Source organism: Nicotiana tabacum, chromosome 24 (genome assembly GCF_000715075.1).
Source record: "Nicotiana tabacum cultivar K326 chromosome 24, ASM71507v2, whole genome shotgun sequence".
NCBI classification, from domain to species: Eukaryota; Viridiplantae; Streptophyta; class Magnoliopsida; order Solanales; family Solanaceae; genus Nicotiana; species Nicotiana tabacum.
This window is the reverse complement of record NC_134103.1, coordinates 71,001,438-71,021,765: the sequence shown is the minus strand read 5'-3', so window position 1 is coordinate 71,021,765 and position 20,328 is coordinate 71,001,438. Positions and strand designations below refer to the sequence as shown.

At 36.2% G+C, this 20,328-nt stretch overlaps 1 protein-coding gene and 1 pseudogene across 2 annotated transcripts; both read left to right on the top strand.

The window, feature by feature from the left end:
* Window positions 1-1,193: 1,193 nt before the first annotated feature.
* Window positions 1,194-4,711, top strand: LOC107790049 (seed lectin-like; annotated as a pseudogene).
* A 9,445-nt stretch (window positions 4,712-14,156) lies between these two features.
* LOC107761840 (uncharacterized) lies at window positions 14,157-20,161 on the top strand. Of its 2 annotated transcripts, XM_075247833.1 has the most exons (7): window positions 14,157-14,311; window positions 14,578-14,604; window positions 15,194-15,316; window positions 15,623-15,941; window positions 17,571-17,657; window positions 18,264-18,641; window positions 19,061-20,161. In XM_075247833.1, the coding sequence occupies exons 1-7, from the start codon at window positions 14,265-14,267 to the stop codon at window positions 19,622-19,624; spliced, it is 1,545 nt and encodes a 514-aa protein (XP_075103934.1). In that variant the 5' UTR covers window positions 14,157-14,264; the 3' UTR covers window positions 19,625-20,161. The 2 variants fall into 2 exon arrangements, with proteins under 2 accessions (XP_075103934.1, XP_075103935.1); XM_075247834.1 differs by lacking the exon at window positions 14,578-14,604 and having other exon boundaries at window positions 14,175-14,311.
* The last annotated feature ends 167 nt before the right edge of the window (window positions 20,162-20,328 follow it).

The following is a 20,328-nucleotide window of genomic DNA, read 5'->3' as shown; positions in this document are numbered from 1 at the left end:
AAGTCAATTCTAATTCACCTGTGAAAAAGAAAGGGAATAAATAATGCTTCTTGCTTCCTGTAAGAGGGAAGGAAAGTTAGTGTTAGGACCTTTTCAACTACCCTGTGTTTAAAATATTTACTAGCTTTGATATGATCTGTTGAAAATGAATACATCTCAATAAATTTATGGATGTAAACCTTGACGAAATCGTTAGTTTTGCACTTGAAAAGATGAGAAAATGAGAAGGATCTACCATAGGCATATAGATAGATGATTATCTTCAGTTGTCTAAAAAACTAGTAATAAATATTTTGTCCAACTATGGATGCTTTTGCATATCTATTTGCTCTCAAATTCCTTGTCTTTCCCCTTATGGTAATCCCTTTTGCCACTTCACTGTCCTTCAGTTTTGATCAATTTACTTCCAATATTGATCAGAATATTACAAAAACAACAATAACAAACCTAGTGTAATTCTACAAGTGGGGTATGGGGAGGGTAGTGTGTACGCAGACCTTACTCCTATCTTCAAGAAGGCAGAGAGACTGTTTCTGGAAGACCATCGGCTTAGAAAAGGTAAAAGGAAGGGAAACAACAAGCACACCAATTAGAAAACCGAAGCAAAAACACTAGGTACCGCAATCGGAAAGCCAACACGAAAATAACAAGAAGTAATTACAGGAGTCAAGAGACACGAAAATACACAAATAACACTAAATCATATAACTAAAACTACTGTTACAGACAAGGACAGCACTCGGCTACCTGTCCTAACCCTTCACCTTTATTTTCAACCTCCACACCTTCCTATCCATGTCCATATCCTCAGTAAGCTAGAGCAACGCCATATCTTGCCTAATCACCTCTCCCCAATGCTTCTTCGACCTACCTCTGCCCCTCCTTAGGCCTTCTAGGGCCAACCTCTCATACCTCCTCACCGGTGTATCTGTACCTTTCTTTTTCAAATGCCCGAACCATCTAAGTCTCCCCTCCCACATCTTGTTCTCCACATAAGTCATGCACACATTGTCCCGAATAACTTCATTTCTAATTCTATCCAACCTAGTATGCCCGCACATCTATCTCAACATACTCATTTCAGCCACCTTCATCTTTTGGACATGGGAGTTCTTGATTGGCCAACACTCCGCCCCATACAACATAGTCGATTTGACCACGGTTCTGTAGAACTTACCTTTAAGTTATGATGGCACAATCTTACATATGATGATTATCGAGCAAATGGTGCAATTCAACTTACCACAAACTTGCTCAATCGTGATATAAATTCTAGCATAGGTCGAGCCACATATTCGAAACCACTGCATCTTTGGGACAAGGCCTCTGGAAATGTCACAGATTTCACTACTCACTTCTCCTTTAGCATCAATTCACAGGGAAGAACAAGTTATGGTGATGTCCTAGCCTTCTTCCTTGCACCTGCAGATTCAAGAATTCTTTATGACAGTGCAGGTGACAACCTTGTCCTTTCTACGATAAGTCAGCAACTGAATACATCGAAGGTATTATTTGACAGAATGTCGAGTACGACCCGATGGATGATCACGTAGGTATTATTGTATTAATATCAAGTCTATGCAATCTGTTGTTAATGTAACCTGGTTTAGTAGCATTCCAGTTGGTAAGAAAACTGATGTCTGGAGTAACTATAATTCAACATCAGAAAATCTTACTGTTGTCTTTACTGGTTTCAAAGATAATTCTACTGTCACTGTCATGCAAAGCCTATCTTACAATCTTGATCTCAGGGAATATTTGCCAGAATGGGTCACTTTTGGCTTCACAGGTGCAACAGGAGACTTCTTTGCACTAAAAAGCATCTATTCTTGGAATTTTTCTGCTTCTTTAGAAGATAATGAAAGCTACAGATCCATGGGTAGCCCTACCAAACTCCAAGCCAAAGCATGCACAAAGGAAAAACAAGTTAAGACTTGTGGTTGGATTAGTTTCTGGAGGTTGTCTTTTAGTTGCAGTATGTGTCTTGATGTTATTTGCATTTTGGAGAAAGAAAAAGGTAATAGAAGGTGAAGGTAATGATATCTGTAATGGTTCAATGACTCTTGAATTTGAAAGAAGCACAGAACCAAAAAAGTTCCGTTATATTGAGTTGGGTAGATGTACGAATAACTTTGCGCAGGAAAAAAGTCCGTGAGGGTGGATTCAGGGGTGTTTATAAAGGACATCTCAGGTTTTTTTTTTTTTATAACCGTGGTGTCCGGGCCAGCTTGTGTGCACCTCGACTAATTCCACGGGATACTTGCCACCTCCCACCAGCAACAGGTACCATACCAGGTAACTCTATCCACCAAGGCTTAGATAGTTGGGAAGAAATCACCTAGTGTTTTTTGCCTCTGCTAGGATTTGAACCTGAGACCTCATGATTCTCACTCACTTCATTGACCACTAGGCCACACCCTTGGGTGCAAAGGACATCTCAGGGAATTGAATTCCTATATCGCTGTTAAGAGGGTTTCAAGGGAGTCAAAGCAAGGAATAAAAGAATATGCATCACAAGTGAGGATCACCAGCCGGTTAAGACATAGACATCTGGTGCAACTCATTGGCTGGTGCCATGAGAAAAGAAAACTACTTGTCTATGAGTTTATGCCTAATGGGAGCTTAGATTCCTTTCTTTTCAAGGGAAAAAGCCATGTGACATGGCCACTAAGATACAAGATTGCTCAAGGCTTGGCCTCTGGAGCTATATCCACACGAAGGATGGGAATAATATGTGCTGCATAGGGGTATAAAGTCAAGTAATGTTATGTTGGATTCCAACTTCAATGCCAAGCTTGGGGATTTGGGGTTAGCTAGACTGGTTGACCATGAAAAGGGATCCCAAACAACAGTTTTGGCCGTGCTCCCTCCAAACAAGCCTGTGCCAACATATTGCTGTCCTTCACAACTTCTATATTATCAAAATGTTGTACTAATTAACTATTATATTATGTTATTTATCAAAATGCTGATAGACATGATCAGTATTTTAATTGCAGTCTGGCCAGGGGATGAAATTTGATGACATAGGAATATTCAAAAAGTGGAATCCTCTAAAACTAACTATATTTGAAGACCAATCAAATAAAAACCTGCTTAATCAATTGGCTAGTACACATTGTAGAGTATCTACTCTGAAGTCTTAACATGGATATATCTGTCTCTTCCTATCTTTTGCAGCTATGTCTTGAGAATGCATAGGAACAAGGGCCAAGTCTGGAGCAAGTCTGAGGATCCAAAATAAACACTTGTAATCTTGGCCTCTCAGTTCCTGCCGTTTATTTTATTAGCTACCAAGCAAAGAGAAGAAAATCTGCCCCATTAACAGGATAGTGAGGAAAGAATAACATGTTTGCATACCAAATAGACACAATTGATTCGGTAGACAAGTGAGACAAATCAAGTACTCCACTGATATATTGTGACACTCTCCCTTTTAGTCCATCCTGAAAAGATTGACATATTTTTATATTTGAAAACTATTTAACATTAATCCTTATTTTACTCTTACTGGTATCACTTGTTCGCACCCCACATGATATAAAAAACTGATTTATTTATTTCAAAGCGAAAGTAATGTTGGCACAAGTCACTTGTTCATTTATTGCTTTAGTCTCTCACCTATGCATGAACAGAGAATTTCATCGGAAGCACGTCAAGGAGAGAAAAATCTGGAGTAATAAATACCAAAATTTATGAAGGAACTGAAATCATGTTACCAATTCACGCCATGTTAGTAAGCATACTTTTCCCAATGTTACAGTAACCTGGCCACAGTCTTGACTGAGGACAGATTTCTAAAAGGTGGTGGTCTCTACTTATTTGGGGGGGTTCCTTTTTCCCACAACCAACAGAGACAAACACACTTTCAGCATGCCAACTAAAATGAAAGGGACAGTTAAACAAGACAAAAAGAAGAACTTTAGAAAAGTGAGTAAATCAGAGTCATCATTCTCACCTTTACATGATTTGCTAATTACAACAACATTTCCTACACAATGGTTTGGCAATGAAGGGACTAACCTCTTTCGTATATTTACCTTATGCACCAACTGGGACGATCTTCTCCCATTCCCTGAAGCAGCCAACGGTGATGGCCTTCTCTCGTTCCCTGAAGCAGTCATGGCACATTTTCCATATCACAGCTGATACTACTTCACCACAAGTATGCACTTGTACAAAATCAGTGCCACACTTAGCCTTGAGCGATGCTATAGTAGAATCATCAAAGGCAAAAATTTTACTGACACGTTGTTCATCATATTAGATTTTGATTATTTCTAACCTCATAGACTGCACAATCAGCAACTTTGTGTGAAGCACATATACCAATAGCCATACCTTCACACTCAAAAACAGTGACTTGAACAAGCATGGGATATAAGGCTGCTGAATGAGGCAGTAATGATCCATCTTCAACATTAGTTGGGAGAAACTTTTTGCAGACATCTTCAGGCTTTCTATGAACATCTTCCACCCAATCTAGTTATGAGCAACAGCCTCGGAAAAGGAAAGTGAGTTGTCCTTAAGCTTTTTGGAGTGGAAAAAGAGAACCCATTTGGGGAAAATAACCAATGTACAGTCTGTGAGTATGAGTGTTGGGGATCTTGGTTTTGGCTTTCTCTTTTGGGATTTTTGGATCGCCATTTCTGGATTCTTGAAATAAACTGAGTAACAAATCAATATGAAAATCTGGAAGACATTCACTTTGGTCAGTGAAGTTTTAAATATTTCATATTAGTCCCTGAAGTCTTCGCATATACATCGCATAAAAATTATGCGACTTATATTTAGGATGATTTCCCCCCTTTTTAAAAAAATTTCCCCATTCTCCATTTCTGTTTTGGACTTTTTTGTAGTTACCTATAATTTTTCTTCTCAAACTTCATTTATAATTCTACTAGCTTTAGAGTACGTGCGTTGCATGTGTATTACATATCACTCAATTAAAAAATGTGTACAAGAAAACGATTAATATGAAATAGTAAGGTACGTTAAAAAAGATGCAACACTCATTTATTATGTTTACGTAATAGTGTCGCGCCCCTTTTTTCTCTCTCGAAAAGCGAGCATCGACGTGTGACAACTCTTTTAAAGAAGGGTATTAAAAGAGGAGAGTCGTCACCTAACGGTTTAAGGTGCATTGGGGTACCTATTTGCATATGACTCGGGTTTGACTACTTTGCATCACCAGAGATCGTGTAAGGGCTCGAAATTACCTCGAAGAGGAGGTGTTAGGCACTCTTCGAGGTCCACAACTAAAGGTCCCGGTCGAACTTGAATTATATGAATTAGTCAGATAAACAAAGACAGAGAAAACAAGTATTTTGGGAAGTTTGATTATCAAAGACTTTGAGTAAATACAAACACATGATTCAAAGGTAGAATGGGAATGAGATGGGGAATCCTAAGTTTTTTAGCCTAAAGGATCACCCCGTGCAACATAAATAACACTTCGTAACTCCCTCAAGATGGGGTATTACTCGTATTATTCAGCGGGCACAGACTATCATCTCCTGCTACCCGATTATTATCTTTAAGTTATTACCTAAAGCGCACTAATTCAATTAAGTCGTACCTTATGCGTGTACTACTCGTCCCATACCTATGGTCCATGAGTCATTGGACCTCTATTTTGGGTAGTTAAGACTTTACTTAGGCTGCTCAGAAATGTCAAAACTAGGCGACAATTCAAAACAAATAGGGCTGCATTTAAGGACAGTTAAAGGCTCAAGTTAACCTCCGCAATTAGACAATGAATGCACGCAAACAGATTTCTACGTTAGACATTAGACAATTTCATAATTGAGGAAGATTGAAGTCATTAAGCTCTATAGACATGGTTTCTATATGATCTGATCCAAATATGCAAGCAGTTTCAGATACAGGGCGCCACTTTAGACCTATGATTTCTAAATTACCAGTTTGAGAGTATCTGATATTGCTAAGTTGTTTATTGAGATTACATATTATAAGTTAATAAAACTTATAGGCATGATCTCTAAGTGGTTTACACAGTAAGAGACATTAAAAATTATTGGAAATGCTCAGAATTACTCATGCTTTCTAATAGTGGCATGGCTAAGCAATAAACAACGTTTGAAGAGTCTAGTATCAACACTTTAGAGCGAGTAGTAATACCCTATAGGCAAAATTTCTAAAGATTGGCGATTGAAACCGATTTTTTTTATATTTAGCTCTTATAGGCATGTTTTCTAGGTGCAATAGCGAATTAAATAATTAAAATCCTATAGGCATGATATCTAATGAACATGGTGCAGTTATTCAAATTGAAGAACAGTTATTGGCATTTATTTCCTATAGGCATGTTGTCTAGCGACACATAGCAATAGACATGGGAATAAATAAAGCACTTATGCTTTGATAGCAAACGGGTTGTGTGAGTATGTGATTTCCCTAATGGCATGATTTCTAATAGTGTACATAGAGAATGAACGACACATATAGCAAGCACATCATTAAGTCCTATAGGAATGTTATCTACCCATCACATATGAATATTAAAATCTACCTCATTCCCTTTTACTAAAAACCCAATTATTTATAATAAAAAATTATTACAAGCCCAATAATGAATAACAATATTACATAACAGTGAACGAGCTTATCGTAGGCCCAAATAAAATAATATGTGGACAACCCAACTCTAACAAAACGATGGGGAAAATCAAGACGTCTTGAAATAGGTGGCCCGCATAGGGCCACGTTGCCGATTCACCATGACCACCACAACCTGAATTGTTCGCTCAATTGTTTCTACCATAACGAGCAAATTCGCTCATCGACCCCACCTGAAGCTGGTTTCAATAAGCGAAAGGGACTAACTGTATGAGGCAAAATTCGTCTCTAGAGTATCTAAGCCAAGATAATATTATGGGAAGGATTCTCGAGTCGACGTTTGTCACGACCCAATTTCACCTATAGGCCGTGATGGCGCCCAACGTCGCCGTTAGGCAAGCCAACGATGAACTAGCCATGTGTTTATTCCTTTTAACAATTTCGAAATAGTGAATTTTTATTTGATAAGCAAGTAAGAGGTAAAAATTTAATAAAATAAAGTGTAAACTAATATAAAAACAAGTGTGGTAAAGTAAATATTTAAAAGTCATCAAATGTCTACTAGCATAATTCCAAGACCTAGTGTCACAAGTGTATGAGCTACTAATAGAATATACAAAATACTAAACTACTGTATGAAATATTGTAGACAGAAAGTAAACGCAAAAGAGAGACTCCGGGTGCTGCAGAACGGGCTCGAAAAGCAGCTCACCACTAAGTCTCGGAGTATCAGGGGTGCGCGCCGGAATGACTGCCAGATGCACCTGCCTCAAATCCTACACGATTAGTGCAGAAATGTAGCGTGAGTACATTAACAACATGTACCCAGTAAGTATCCAATTTAACCTCGAAGAAATAGTGACGAGGGGTCGACTTCGACACTTACTATGGGCAAACAATAAATACAGATAATACAATGTTAAGCAGGGAATAAATGACTCATTAACTGATAATAAATTTCAAAATATCCAACCAACATCTATTAACCCTGAATCAATTTCTATCATTTAATAAATTTATAACCTCTCGAGCCATTAAGTAATATTAGGTGTAATCAGGCTCCGAGTATTATTACGCACGATTTATGCCGAGTTCGTACGACCCGATCCAAAAATATACTGTGTGCACTGTCGAGGGTCGAACGACATGAACCACAGATGCATCTATTAACCTGTCGAGCGAACGGCCTGCTCCCATGAGAATAGAGAAGTTTACCTCGCCCGCGGAAGTACTACCGATGCTAGAGGACATGGATTTCGCAAAGTGATTACGTATTCTTCAAATCTTTCCCCAAAATAATAAATCTAACTTGGAAGTTTTCAACTAAAATCTCTAGTCTCTGCTCTATTTAAGATAATTAATGTGCACAACAAATACGATAGTATAATTAAAGCATGATGTAAATCTAAGACTACCCGTACATCTCATGGAATATAGCTACGCACGGACTCTCGTCACCTAGTGCGTACGCAGCTCCCACACAAGTAACTCACAACAAAAATACACCTAAAGAGAATGAGTTCCCTCTTATAAGGTTAGGCAAGAGACTTACCTCGTTCTCAAGCTCACTTCCAATCCACAAATACGCTCTAAGTACTCAACTTGGCGCCAAACAACCCGAAACTAGCCAAATATTATACAAATAATTCAATATATACTCAAAGTTCATAATGTAACTATTAGAGTAATTACCCAACCCAAATTAGAAAATTCCTAAAATTAACTCCCGAGCTCACGTGCCGGATTTTGGAAATTTTCGAAGATAATTGTTACCCATAACCTCACAAACTCAAATATATCATTTTCACCCAATTCCATAACAATTTTTATGGTTAAATACCATTTTTATATAATAAAAAAAAATAGGTTTTTTAACTAAACCCATAATTTTTCACAATTTTATATGTTAAAATCTACCCATAATCTATGTATTTAACTTACATTGGGTAAGAATTACTTACCTTCAATAGCTAGGTAGAAATCCCTCTCTAAGAAGCTCCAAAAATCGCCCATGAAGTGAAATGAATGAACCAAAATAGCCTAAGTCTCTTAATAAATGGACCTTTTTACCTCCCAGCGGTTTCCGCTTCTACGGGGAATTGGCCGCTTTTGCGACTCCGCATCTGCAGAAAATGCATCGCAGATGCGGCCCTCCCCCAGCTGGCCTACCTCCGCTTCTGCGGACAAAAGGCTTGCTTCTACGAGCCCGCTTCTGCGGCGTCCGTGCCGCTCCTGTGACCTTAACCGCTTATGCGATTTCTTCGCTTCTGCGACTACCTGCCCAGGCTGCCCAAGCCGCTTTTGCGAGATTCACCTCGCTTCTGCGTGGCCGCTTCTGCGACCAAACTTCCGCAGAAGCGGTCGTACCAGCAACAATAAAACTCCCAGCTCTTCAACATGGCCCAAATCGATTCGAACCCCATCCGAAACTCGCCCGAGCTACTCGGGACTTTGACTAAATATACCAACAAGTTCGTAAACATAAGACGGACTCGCTCGAACCCTCGAAACGTGTAAAACAACATCATAATTAAGAATCACACTCCAAACCAAATCGAATCAACTTATGAACTTTAAGTTCTTCCAACTTGCTCCGAACACGCCGAATCATACTTAAACTACTCGGAATGATACCAAATTTTGCGAGTAAGTGTTAAATTACCATACGGAGCTATTCATAGACCTCGATAACACCAAAAACTATTTCAAACCAAAATTTAAAGAACTTTAAAACCTTCAATGAGCCAACTTCCAACTTTAGGCGCTGAAACGCTCCCAGGTCATCCAAAACCCGATCCGAACACACGTCCAAGTCCAAAATCATCATACGAACCTATTGGGACCATCAAATCCCGGTTCCGAAGTCGTTTACTAGAAATGCTAACCCAAGTCAAACTTAACCCTTTAAAGCCAATGTTAAGGAACTAAATATTTTGATTTTAACCCGAACCCTTCCAAACCTGATCTAACCATCTTCGCAAGTCATAAAATAGTAAAAATATATACGGGGAGTCTTATTTAGGGGAACATGGTTCTAGAAGGCAAAACGACCGGTCAGGTCGTTACAACATTAGTCGAAGCGACCCAAGAAGCAGCAAAGTCCTTGGCCGAAGTATCGAAATGAGCCGTAGTCGAGATGTCGACAAGAGCCGTAGTTGAGATGTCAACAAGGGTCGAAGTCGAGGTTGAATATCGATGATAAGAACTGTAATGGCTAGTTTGTCAGGATAGGATATTCAAAGAAAATATTCTAGGGAATATTCTCTGCACTTGTACTATTAGAGTTTCTTAGAAACATGTCCCAAATATAGAGAGAAAAGAGCCAATGATAGGGGCATGTGATATTTATTTGTAAAAATACACTTTGATAAAAAAAATTCTCTCTCTCTCTCAGATACATACAAACAATACCTTTTTACTGAGATTCTTGTCTATATTATTCCATAATTTTCAATCAGATTCGAGAATAACTCGAACATTCAAAAAATTTTCTGTCACTCATCATTGTCTGGAGGAACAACCATCTAGTTTATCTTTTATTGGGTGAATCATTCCTCCTATTTACTTAAATATCACTTATTGTTATTCATTGCTATTAAATGCTACATTATTGCTCATACTTTTTGGAATAATTATTGCATATTGTTAGCACTATTTGACCAAACCCATATAACGTTTATTGTACCCTCGGAAGCTACATCTAGAAATATTATTGTTAACTAAGTTTAACCTATAATTACATAAATTTAATTATTTAAACCAAAAGCCATATTTTTGGTCAAACAATATTAATTAAATGTGCTAACTTTGATGACCTTGTCCCATTCCCTGAAGCAGCTATGATACTTTTCCAAATCACAATTGATACAACTTCAACCTATGTAGGCACGGGTACATCATCGCTGATGGCCTTAGCCTTCAGCGATGCTATTGTAGAAGCATCAAAGGTAAAAAAATTAGCGACCCATTGCTCATTAAAAAAGAATTTGGTAAAGTCAAACTGCGACTTAGGTCCGTGTGAAACACAGGGAATATGTAGTGGTAAGAATTTGGAAGCTGCAACGAGTTCGGCTATAGGACCATACAATCGCGGCTGCTACCTCGAGCCAGAGGCAGACCTATGCTTGTAGAAGAGGGGTCACTGGACCCCGCTAACTTCAGCAAAAATGATGAATATATAAGTGTTTATATATTGAAAACGATCATATATTGTGCTTGGAACCTTTAAGATCAAAAGTCCGGTGGGGGTATTGGTTGAGCAGTTCACTCATGTGCCCCTGTGAACCTTCAAATTCTGAGTCAGCTTCTGGCTCGAGCTGTTGTTGCCCAAGCATTAGCGAGGGTATACAATGTGGCTCCATCAACCCCGTAAAAGCGAGTAAGAGTTTGAGACAAAGATCTCTTCAAAAGTAGTAATCTTGATGAATTAACTGCCCTTGTTTGCTCATAGGAATAGGATTCATCACTACCGATCGAATGAGGAGGAGGATAAAATAGAGCTAACGGAGCAAATAGGGGTATTCCCATCCGATTCAAATAAGAAAATTCAAAGCATCTAAGGTGATTTTGAGTGGGAGAAAGAGGTCTAATGAACTCCATAGAAACTATCTCTATCTTTCTTTCCATGGCCAATAACTTAGTTTTCTGGCTAGTTTTGTCTTAAGGCCGAAAGCACTCAATTATCAACTTGTAATTAAAGGGAGATGGGGTGTATATTATGATATTCTAGTTCGAATTTTTAATTGTAATTCAGAGTATCATATGACATCAATTATTGCTAGAATGAGTTGTATAGTGGTTTTTTATACTTAAATTGATCATGCGGCAGTTTGTCTCCCACTACTATTTAATTTATAGTGAATGAGTCATGTGATATCAATTAATACCGGAGGGACTTGTAAAATTAACTTTATTGTATTCTGAAGGTATTTAGTGAGACACAAATAGTAATGACGAATTCAATTAATTTGGATTAAATGTGAGACTCATGATAAGATCATCCTATTTCCTCTTTCACAAACCCCTCCTCAATTAATACACATTGTGTAATGGAGGGAAGCCAAGTCCAAGATTAAGATGCTTGTTAATTGACAAGCATCTTAATCTTGGAGTTCGCTGTGTACGTGTTCGATATGGTATTTTGATAACGTTACACAACTTAATTAACAATATTATCTTGTGGCAGCTTAATTGTTAATTTTAGCGCAAGGTTGATGACTTTTTGGGAATTTTCATTATGGAAAATATAAGGATTGTTGATATATTATTTTGTCACAAAATTTAGCTTTGCGACTTGCAATTGACCCTTATTTTGTTGACTAATTATGAAATCAACTCTCTTTCATAAACTTGTTTTTTCAATCTTTTTATTTAATATGCAATTTCATAGAAGCTCTCAATCTTATTTTTGGAATTGTTTGACCAAAAAATATTGATTTTGGCTCAACCAATTAGATTTATACAAAGAAGGGTTAATCTAAGTTAGAAATAATATTCAAAAGATAAAGCTATCGGTGTTAAGGCAAAATAAATAGTATGTTCTATCCGGATGGTAAGGAATATGAGTAATGATAGCAGTATTCAATGATAAAAAAAGATAGAATATAACATTAAATGGAAATAAATAGCAACAAATGACATTTAAGTAAATAAAAAGTGTGAGTCATCCGAACAGGGATGAGATCAATGGTTATTCTTTCTCACAATGATGAAAGATTAATAAGGCTTTGAACACTTGGGTTGTTCTTGGATCCGGTGAAAATACTAGACAAGAATCTTGGTAAAAAAGTTATTTTTGTATATATGTGATAAGACCAGATTCTCTCTATAAATTCAATGTGTTCTTTACAAATGAATATCTCATGTCCCCGATCATTATGTATTTTTCTGTTTATAGGGAACATGTTTCTATAAACTCTAATAGTACAATTGCAGAAAATATTCGCTAGAATATTCTCTTTGGTGTCCTATCTTAAAACTAGCCGTTATGACTCTGTCAAGGGTGCTCGACTTCGACCTCAAAGGTTGATATCTTCTCGATCTTAATCCTTGATGTCTTTTCGATCACAACCTTCATTGTTTCTTGAACCACTTCGACCTTGGGCGTGTCTCTATAGGAGCCGCACTGGCGACACATGGCGGCCTGTGAATGTCTCACTAATACTATCACGACTTGAGCTTTTTAGAGATAAATTTTGACCTATACAATAATCATGTTTGATGGAGCTTTATGCAACTTGCAGGGATATTAAGTTATAAGCTATAGTTATCTTGTAAAGTGTATAATTATTCTCGAAGATTCATATACACTTTGATGTTTAAACTCATTTTATAAGTCTATGGATCACTCAGTCGTATTTAGGAAGCTACGTGGGTATTTAGAACCTGAGTTATCGTACCAAGTATATTGCGTGGTATGACCCTGAGTTAATTAAAGAAGTGTTATTACACTTTGCAATTCTCTAGGGGCAAAGAGATGAGAAGCACATGCTAATGTGCTATATGTGACTTTTCGGATTTTCTTTTCCGAATATAAAATACTCCTTCAACCTACTCTTATTTTGTTGCACCTATTTCTTTCTCAAACCTACTCTCAAGTCCTAATCTATTCATCAGCACATATTTTGTTATCAAAAAATACGTTCATGTCTCATGCATGTATATCTTTTATTATACACATATCACATGTTTACAATCCATTAAAGCTAATTTACTTGTTCATATAAAAATGTCCATTCAATTTTTTAAATCAATATTCATCTTTTATCCAGAAAAAAAATTGTTTTTATATTAAAAAGTTTAAGTATGTAATCATTTTGCATGCAAACAAACATGAAATTGAAAATTACGTTGTGGCAAAAATATCTTTGAAATTAATAGGCTGCATAATTACTACTTTAATAAATTACCAACTTAGTAATTCTCCATAATTTGTATTAATTGAAGTAATAAAAACAACAACTACAACAATAATGTACCAGTAAATCCAAACTTACTTTTCATCGAAATCTTTACGGAGCCTTCAATCTTGTCCGCCCAGAGTAATTCTCATTTATATGCTTATATTAGCAAGGCTCAAAATAATGATGACTTTACAAATATAGCTCGAGGTTTTAAATTAGTGACAAGGACACAACACGTGATATGCAAATAAGATGTCACAAAATTAAAATCCTGGGGCAAACAAAATTTGATAATTAAGTTGAAAAATAAAAAGAGAACTCTTCTCTGAATTTCAAACCTGTTCGTCAGCTGAAATCAGATCAAAGCTTGAGGGGGACTTTTGCAATTAAAAAAAATGGGTAGGTCAATATTGAATTTTAGAATAAAAATAAAATTAAAACTGAAACTCCAGGGCTAAGGAAGCAAGATGCCTTTAATGTTTTAGCAAGTGTAGTTAGTGGGAAGATAGAAAGACCGACGGATCAGTTTTAGTATTATTTTACCAAAACTACCCCTCGTTCTCCTTTTTCCAGTATTTACATCAGTATGGTATTTCTGTTATTACAGGAAAAGAAAGACCTATTTTTGGAAACTAAAACTCTCATCTTTTCCTCTTCAAAAGTCTTCTGAAGTACAATATATGTTCCTTTTTCCCACTGATCAACTCAAACAAGAACTTGATAGAATTCAAGCTGAGGAAATTGCTACAAAAGGAAAGCGAAAGAAAAAGAAGATTTTCCCAAATGGGTTTTCTCAGTTCTACGCTTCAGTTGATCGATTTCCTCGCTTGGTAAATTCATTTTCTTTCTCCATTCTTGTTTTTGTTTGGTAAAAAATGGAGCTTGGGCATAAAAATATTCTTGAGTAGTAGTAGTAGTAGTAAAAAAGAAAATGAACGCGATTTTAGCTTTGTAGCTAACAGATTAGTGCTGATTTCTTTTTACCATTATACGTGTATATTTGCATGATTCTACGTATTCAAGTACGTATTTTGCATGTATGTGATTATTGTGTATTTATATTTTGTTTTATTTTTTTGCTGTACCAAATTTGCAGGCCGGTACTTGCTCTGGGCTATCCTATGTAAGTTTGGGAACTCCCAATTACTCCATACTCATCTGTCATCACTTCCTTTATCCTTTACAAGTCTATTTACAAGTCCATATATATATATATAGTATGTGATCTTAATTATAATTCCATATTCTGATTTAAGCCCCTTTTCTTTACAAATAAACCAACTTTTATTTTCCCAGTGAATCTCTTTTGTTACTGTAAGCATTTTCCTCATACAACATTTTTTAGTAGAAACTTTTTTTTATTTGAAACATTTTTCTCCATGCCAAATGCAGTGGCAAGCCAAGAATTTGAACAATGGGATTCAAAAACTGTAAAAATGTTACATCTAAGATTTTATCCAATGTCGAGGCGGGGATTCAATAATTTATATATATACATGTATATATCAAAAGTTTTGTTTTTATCCTTTTAGCGTAGTGTAATATTCAGGCGAAGGGGATTTAATTGAGTAGCTAAGTCCCCAAATGCACCCTAAGCCCTAAGGCATAACAAAGTTTCTAGTATTGAATGCTTTCATTTCCAGTTTTGGTTACTTGTGTAGTATTTTTGCTTGTTACTGGTAACGTTTACCAATTCTTTTATGGAACTGCAGATGTGCTTCAATCCGAGCTATTGAGACTGGCTCCAAATATCACATGAGGAATCTAGTCACATATTGGACCATCTTCTCCTTTATTTCTCTGTTCGAGCACGTATTTGAGAAACTTATTGAATGGTAATAATCTGCTGTATAGCTGGCTATATTATAAGGGACAGAAATTAATCTTGTAACTTTATTTTACGTGTATTCCTTTCATTATCCTTTTTAAGTCATATGGAAATGGGAACTCTTTGAATTATTGACAGTTTGACACTTAATTTAGATTAACTTCTAGCAAGATCATTTGGCAAAGTTTTTGAAAAGAAATAAGGGGAAACTCAAAGTCGTTTATGGTTAACTTATGATATCCTCAATTAGTGGCCTCAACTTATGAAACTACTCCTGTTACATATACTGATATCTTTTCATTTACTTTGGCAGGGTTCCTCTGTGGCCTTATATAAAATTAATTGCCATATGTTGGTTGGTAATACCTGAGTTTAACGGCGCATGTTATTCTTATCAACATCTTGTTCATCCATGTTTGCCATTGAAACTGCACGATGTTATTGCTCAGTTTTATGTTTCTTGTTATGTTTACCAATGCTTTGCATATTTGTGCTCGTTTGTCAACCTTCAAACTTTCACTGATTGGTTTAACAAGCCAATGGAGGATCCAGATCTCAAGAATGAAACATTTCTAGAGAGGTATCTTGAAGAAAATGGATCTGATGCTCTGGTGAAACTTATCTCAAACAAGGTATGGCATACGTTACTTTAGCACGGAGTAGCCAGTTCATTACCAAATTGGCCGCACTGTTGTTTTTATGTACTTTAGCATATGAAAATTCAGACAACTAATCCATTTCAGTTGCCAAAAGTTAGATTCCCACCATTACAGAAACAAACTTATGACTACATATTCGACTGGATTTTGTGGCAATTCGAGCTTGCCTATTGTCTATTGATTATTTTTCAACAAGCATTAACTGTGTGCTTATCATGATCTCGTATTTTCAATCCAAGGATTATACTACGAATAATCATGCAGCTCCCTGTACTGTATGAAACAGTTTTTAACTTCTTTTGCTGTACAAAGAAAACCGATAAATCGCACCAAATAGATAATCCGAGCCAAACCGGAAAAAAAAACCCGATGTGGTTTGGTTTGATTTGGTTTGGTATTGGAAAATAAAACCTGACCATAATTGGTTTGGTTTGGTTTTAACTAAAAAAAGTCAAACCGAAACCAAACCAACCCGATAGTACATTTATATAATTTTTAAAAATATTTTATACATATAAATATTTATTGTAATGTAATTTATAAATATTTCTTAAACTTTTTCACAATTTTATCTTTTAACGTATTATTTCAAGTTTAGACTTAACATTCTTGAATGGTAAATAAATTTCATAGCCCATAAATGTAGTAACTCAAACAAAGTTCAAATCAATACTAATGCTAACAAAAGAAATTCAATGCAATACTAGGAATGACGGTAGTGTTGGATACTTATTATAGTTTTACATTGGTTTATATTGAAAATGCATAACTTAGTTTATCTTTTTCTTTAGTGCTTAGTTATGTAATTAATATTAGTACTTATTAGCTATATTTATTTTAGCATGACCTATATAGTATTTTTAGATTATGTTAATTTTCATTATGGCTTATTAATTGGCAATATTTGCTTTATGTAATTTTATTATCTTTGTTATTGAATATTTTAGTATAATGCTATGACTTATCTCATATTATTGTGTTAGTTTTATATAGTTGTATCTTACTAGGACTTAAGAAATATTTGGAGCACAAGTTACATATTTTATGCTATGAAGACTTTACCGGGAAAAAACCCGAAAAATCCGAGATTAAAAAACCCGACTTTGTTGGTTTGGTTTGGTTTATAAATTTAAAAACCGGACACCAATGGTTTGGTTTGATAATTGAAAAACCCGAACCAACCCGACCTATGTATACCCCGGATTATGTGCTACTGCTTTATTGGTGTTGACTCCATAATGATTTGGGAAGTTGCATTAGCAGTTTTGTACTAGTTAAATGGTTTGCAGTATATACACACACACACACTAATTTTTGAGATTTGCTTAGTTCCAGCTAATTCGTGAATGCTTCGACTGCATAGATGTAGTGTACCTTCCATTCCTTAAACTATTATATGTACATGAGCAATAGATTATTGTAATAACATTATGCAGCTATCAATTTTGTCAAATAAAGCATCAAACAGTCTGAATTTTCATTTTGTTAACAGCAGAATTAGTTACTTCCCTATTCTTTTCTAGTGAAAATATTTTTATCTGTTCGCATGCTTTCATTCCTTAAAATCCCATAAATAACAATCATAGTGGCATTCCTAATCAGACAGCGTGTGAAGGGAGCAGTCCTGTTTGGGAGGAAATCAAAGTGATGGAGCACATGGCAAAACATGAAGTAGCTGAGCCCAAACAGGTTATATTTCTTAACCCTTAAATTTTCTTAGTTATCTTCTTTCTGGGAAGATTATGTGTTCTAGGTATTGCTGACAAGAGAGAGCTTGATCTGAAGCTTACTATCTTTGAAGGTAAACTATTAGGCTCATTAATCAAGCTAAATGTGAAAAATGGCAGTTGATAATGCACACTGAGATCAAGTGCATTATCATTTAGACCAAGAAGAAACTTCGTATATGCTGAAACAATCGCACCTGAAAGTTTTAACTGGTGCACTTTATTAAATTATTCCTTTTTGAAGCTAGCATTAGATTCATATGTCTTAGTGAGGTCTCGAGCCACTGTTTCTCCTGTACTATATTTGAAGACATTAAAAAAGGGAGAGATTTACAACAATTACTACTATTTCGCCTCAGTCCCAAACAAGTTGGGGTAGGATATTTTGGCGGAATTGAGCTTTGGCAAATTACCTAGAATCCTTGCAATTTACCAAGGGAGAGACGTAATGCTCTTAATTTATTTTTTTAACATCAGTACCACCTTTATTCTAGCCTAGTATTTGTTATTCTATAATCAAGCAAAAGTACTATGTATGCCAGTGATTAAGACGCCTGTGGAACTGCAGGTTGAAAGTGTGAAGGAAAATCAAATTCATATTGAGAAGAAAACGATAGGAATGCAGGTCGAGGAAATGGTAGTTCCAGCAGATGCTGAAGAGATTAAACTTCCAGAGATTACTTCTGTAAAGCAAGTTCAGACAGAGTGGACTTGTGCAGTATGCCAAGTGACAACCACATCAGAGCATAACTTGAAATCCCATCTTAGCGGAAGGAAACATAAGGTAAAGTGTGAAGAGCTGAAAACTTGCAAGAAAACGGCCAAGAGCGAAGGAGATCCGCCTGTTTCAACAAAAAAGTCAAATGAGCTTAAGCACGAGCAAGTAAAACATGCAGCTGCACCACAATCAGAGCACAGTACTAATGAAGCAGCTGACCCCAAACAGGTTATTAATTTTTTAACGCTAGAACTTCCTTGGTCTTTCTTGGGATATTAAGTATTGCTCAGGATGTAATTGTTGAGATACTCCCTTTGTTCAAACGAGAATGACACGGTTTCCTTGTTAGTCTGTTCCAAAAAGAACGACACCTTATAATGATAGAAATAATTTAATTTAAATTTCCCATTTTACCTTTTGATTAACATTTGCCACACAATTGTTATGGCTCAAACTATGCCATTTAATTTGTAATGGATGGAGTATTAAGCAAGCTATCCATGAGATAAAAAGGGATTGAGTTGAAACTCTTAATTATTTTTAAGCACTAGTACCACCTTTATTCTAGCCTAGTATTTAGTTTTTCTATAATCAAGCAAAAGTAAGTTCGTATCCCATTGATTAAAATGTACCCGGTGGAACTGCAGGTTAAAAGTGTGAAGGAAAATCTAGTTCAGGTTGGGAAGAAAACAGCAGGTGTGCCGATCAAGGAAACAACGCTTCCAGCAGATAATTATACCAAAGAGATTAAACTCCGGGAGACTAATTCTTTAAAGAACGTTCAGAAAGAGCGGACTTGTGTAGTATGTCAAGTAACAACCAAGTCAGAGCATGACTTGAAGTGCCATCTTCTAGGAAGGAAACATAGGGAAAAGTGTGAAGAGCTGAAAACTTGCAAGAAAAAGGCCAAAACTGAAAGAAATCCACCTTCTACTTCAAATAAGCCAGACCAGCTTAAGAAGGAGCAAGTAAAACATGCACGCTCAGCGCAAATAACGCGCAGTACTAATGAAAAGCCTAAAGAAAAGGTACAACTAGGAGCTACTGGACAATATGAAAAGCAGAAGCAAGTGAAGAATGCTGTTGGTGTTACTCATAGTTCTAAGCTGTGGTGTCGTTTTTGTAACGTTAGGTGCCCTGGCGAGATTGATATGGCTGCGCATCTTAAAGGAAGAAAGCACTTGGAAAAACTTCAAGAAACAATGGTATAGTTTAGGGGATGTACTGTTGAAGCATGCAACTTTGTTCAATTATTAATACTAAAAGTTAGTTGCTTAATCACTGGGAAGAAAATAGAGGAACAGTTTATGTCAGAAGGTGAGATATCATCCTGTGTATAATCAGTTGGTGTGAGCAATTGAGCTTCAACAACAACAACAACAAGTCTGGGAGGGTAGTGTGTACACAGACCTTACCCCTACCCTAGGTTAGAGAGGTTGTTTCCAATAAACCCTCGGCTTCCTCTCTCCAAGAACTCCCCACCTTACTCTTGAGGTGACTCGAACTCACAACCTGTTGGAAGTGGAGGGTGCTCACCACTAGAGCAACCCACTCTAGTCGTGAGCAATTATAGCTTAGAGCTTCTAATTTGAAATTGGTTTTTTGTTTCTTCATATATGTTTTATAATGTTGTCCTTTCTGCTAAAACTTAAAGCTATTTTTTCAGAATTGATAAGTTTTCTGATGGAAAGATTTGTTCTCTGTTCGAGTTAAATAAATTAAAAAAAGAAAAGGTTAAACTGGTCAAAGTCTGCCCTAGTAATATTTTTAATAATTTGCACCCTAACCTGTCTATCTCCATGTAAAACCATAACTTGGAAATAAAATTTTGTTATGGGGCAAACTAGGAATTTTGTTAACTTGGAAATAAAATTTTAAAAATATGGTGTATATTGAAAAGGAGCTACACGTGGAA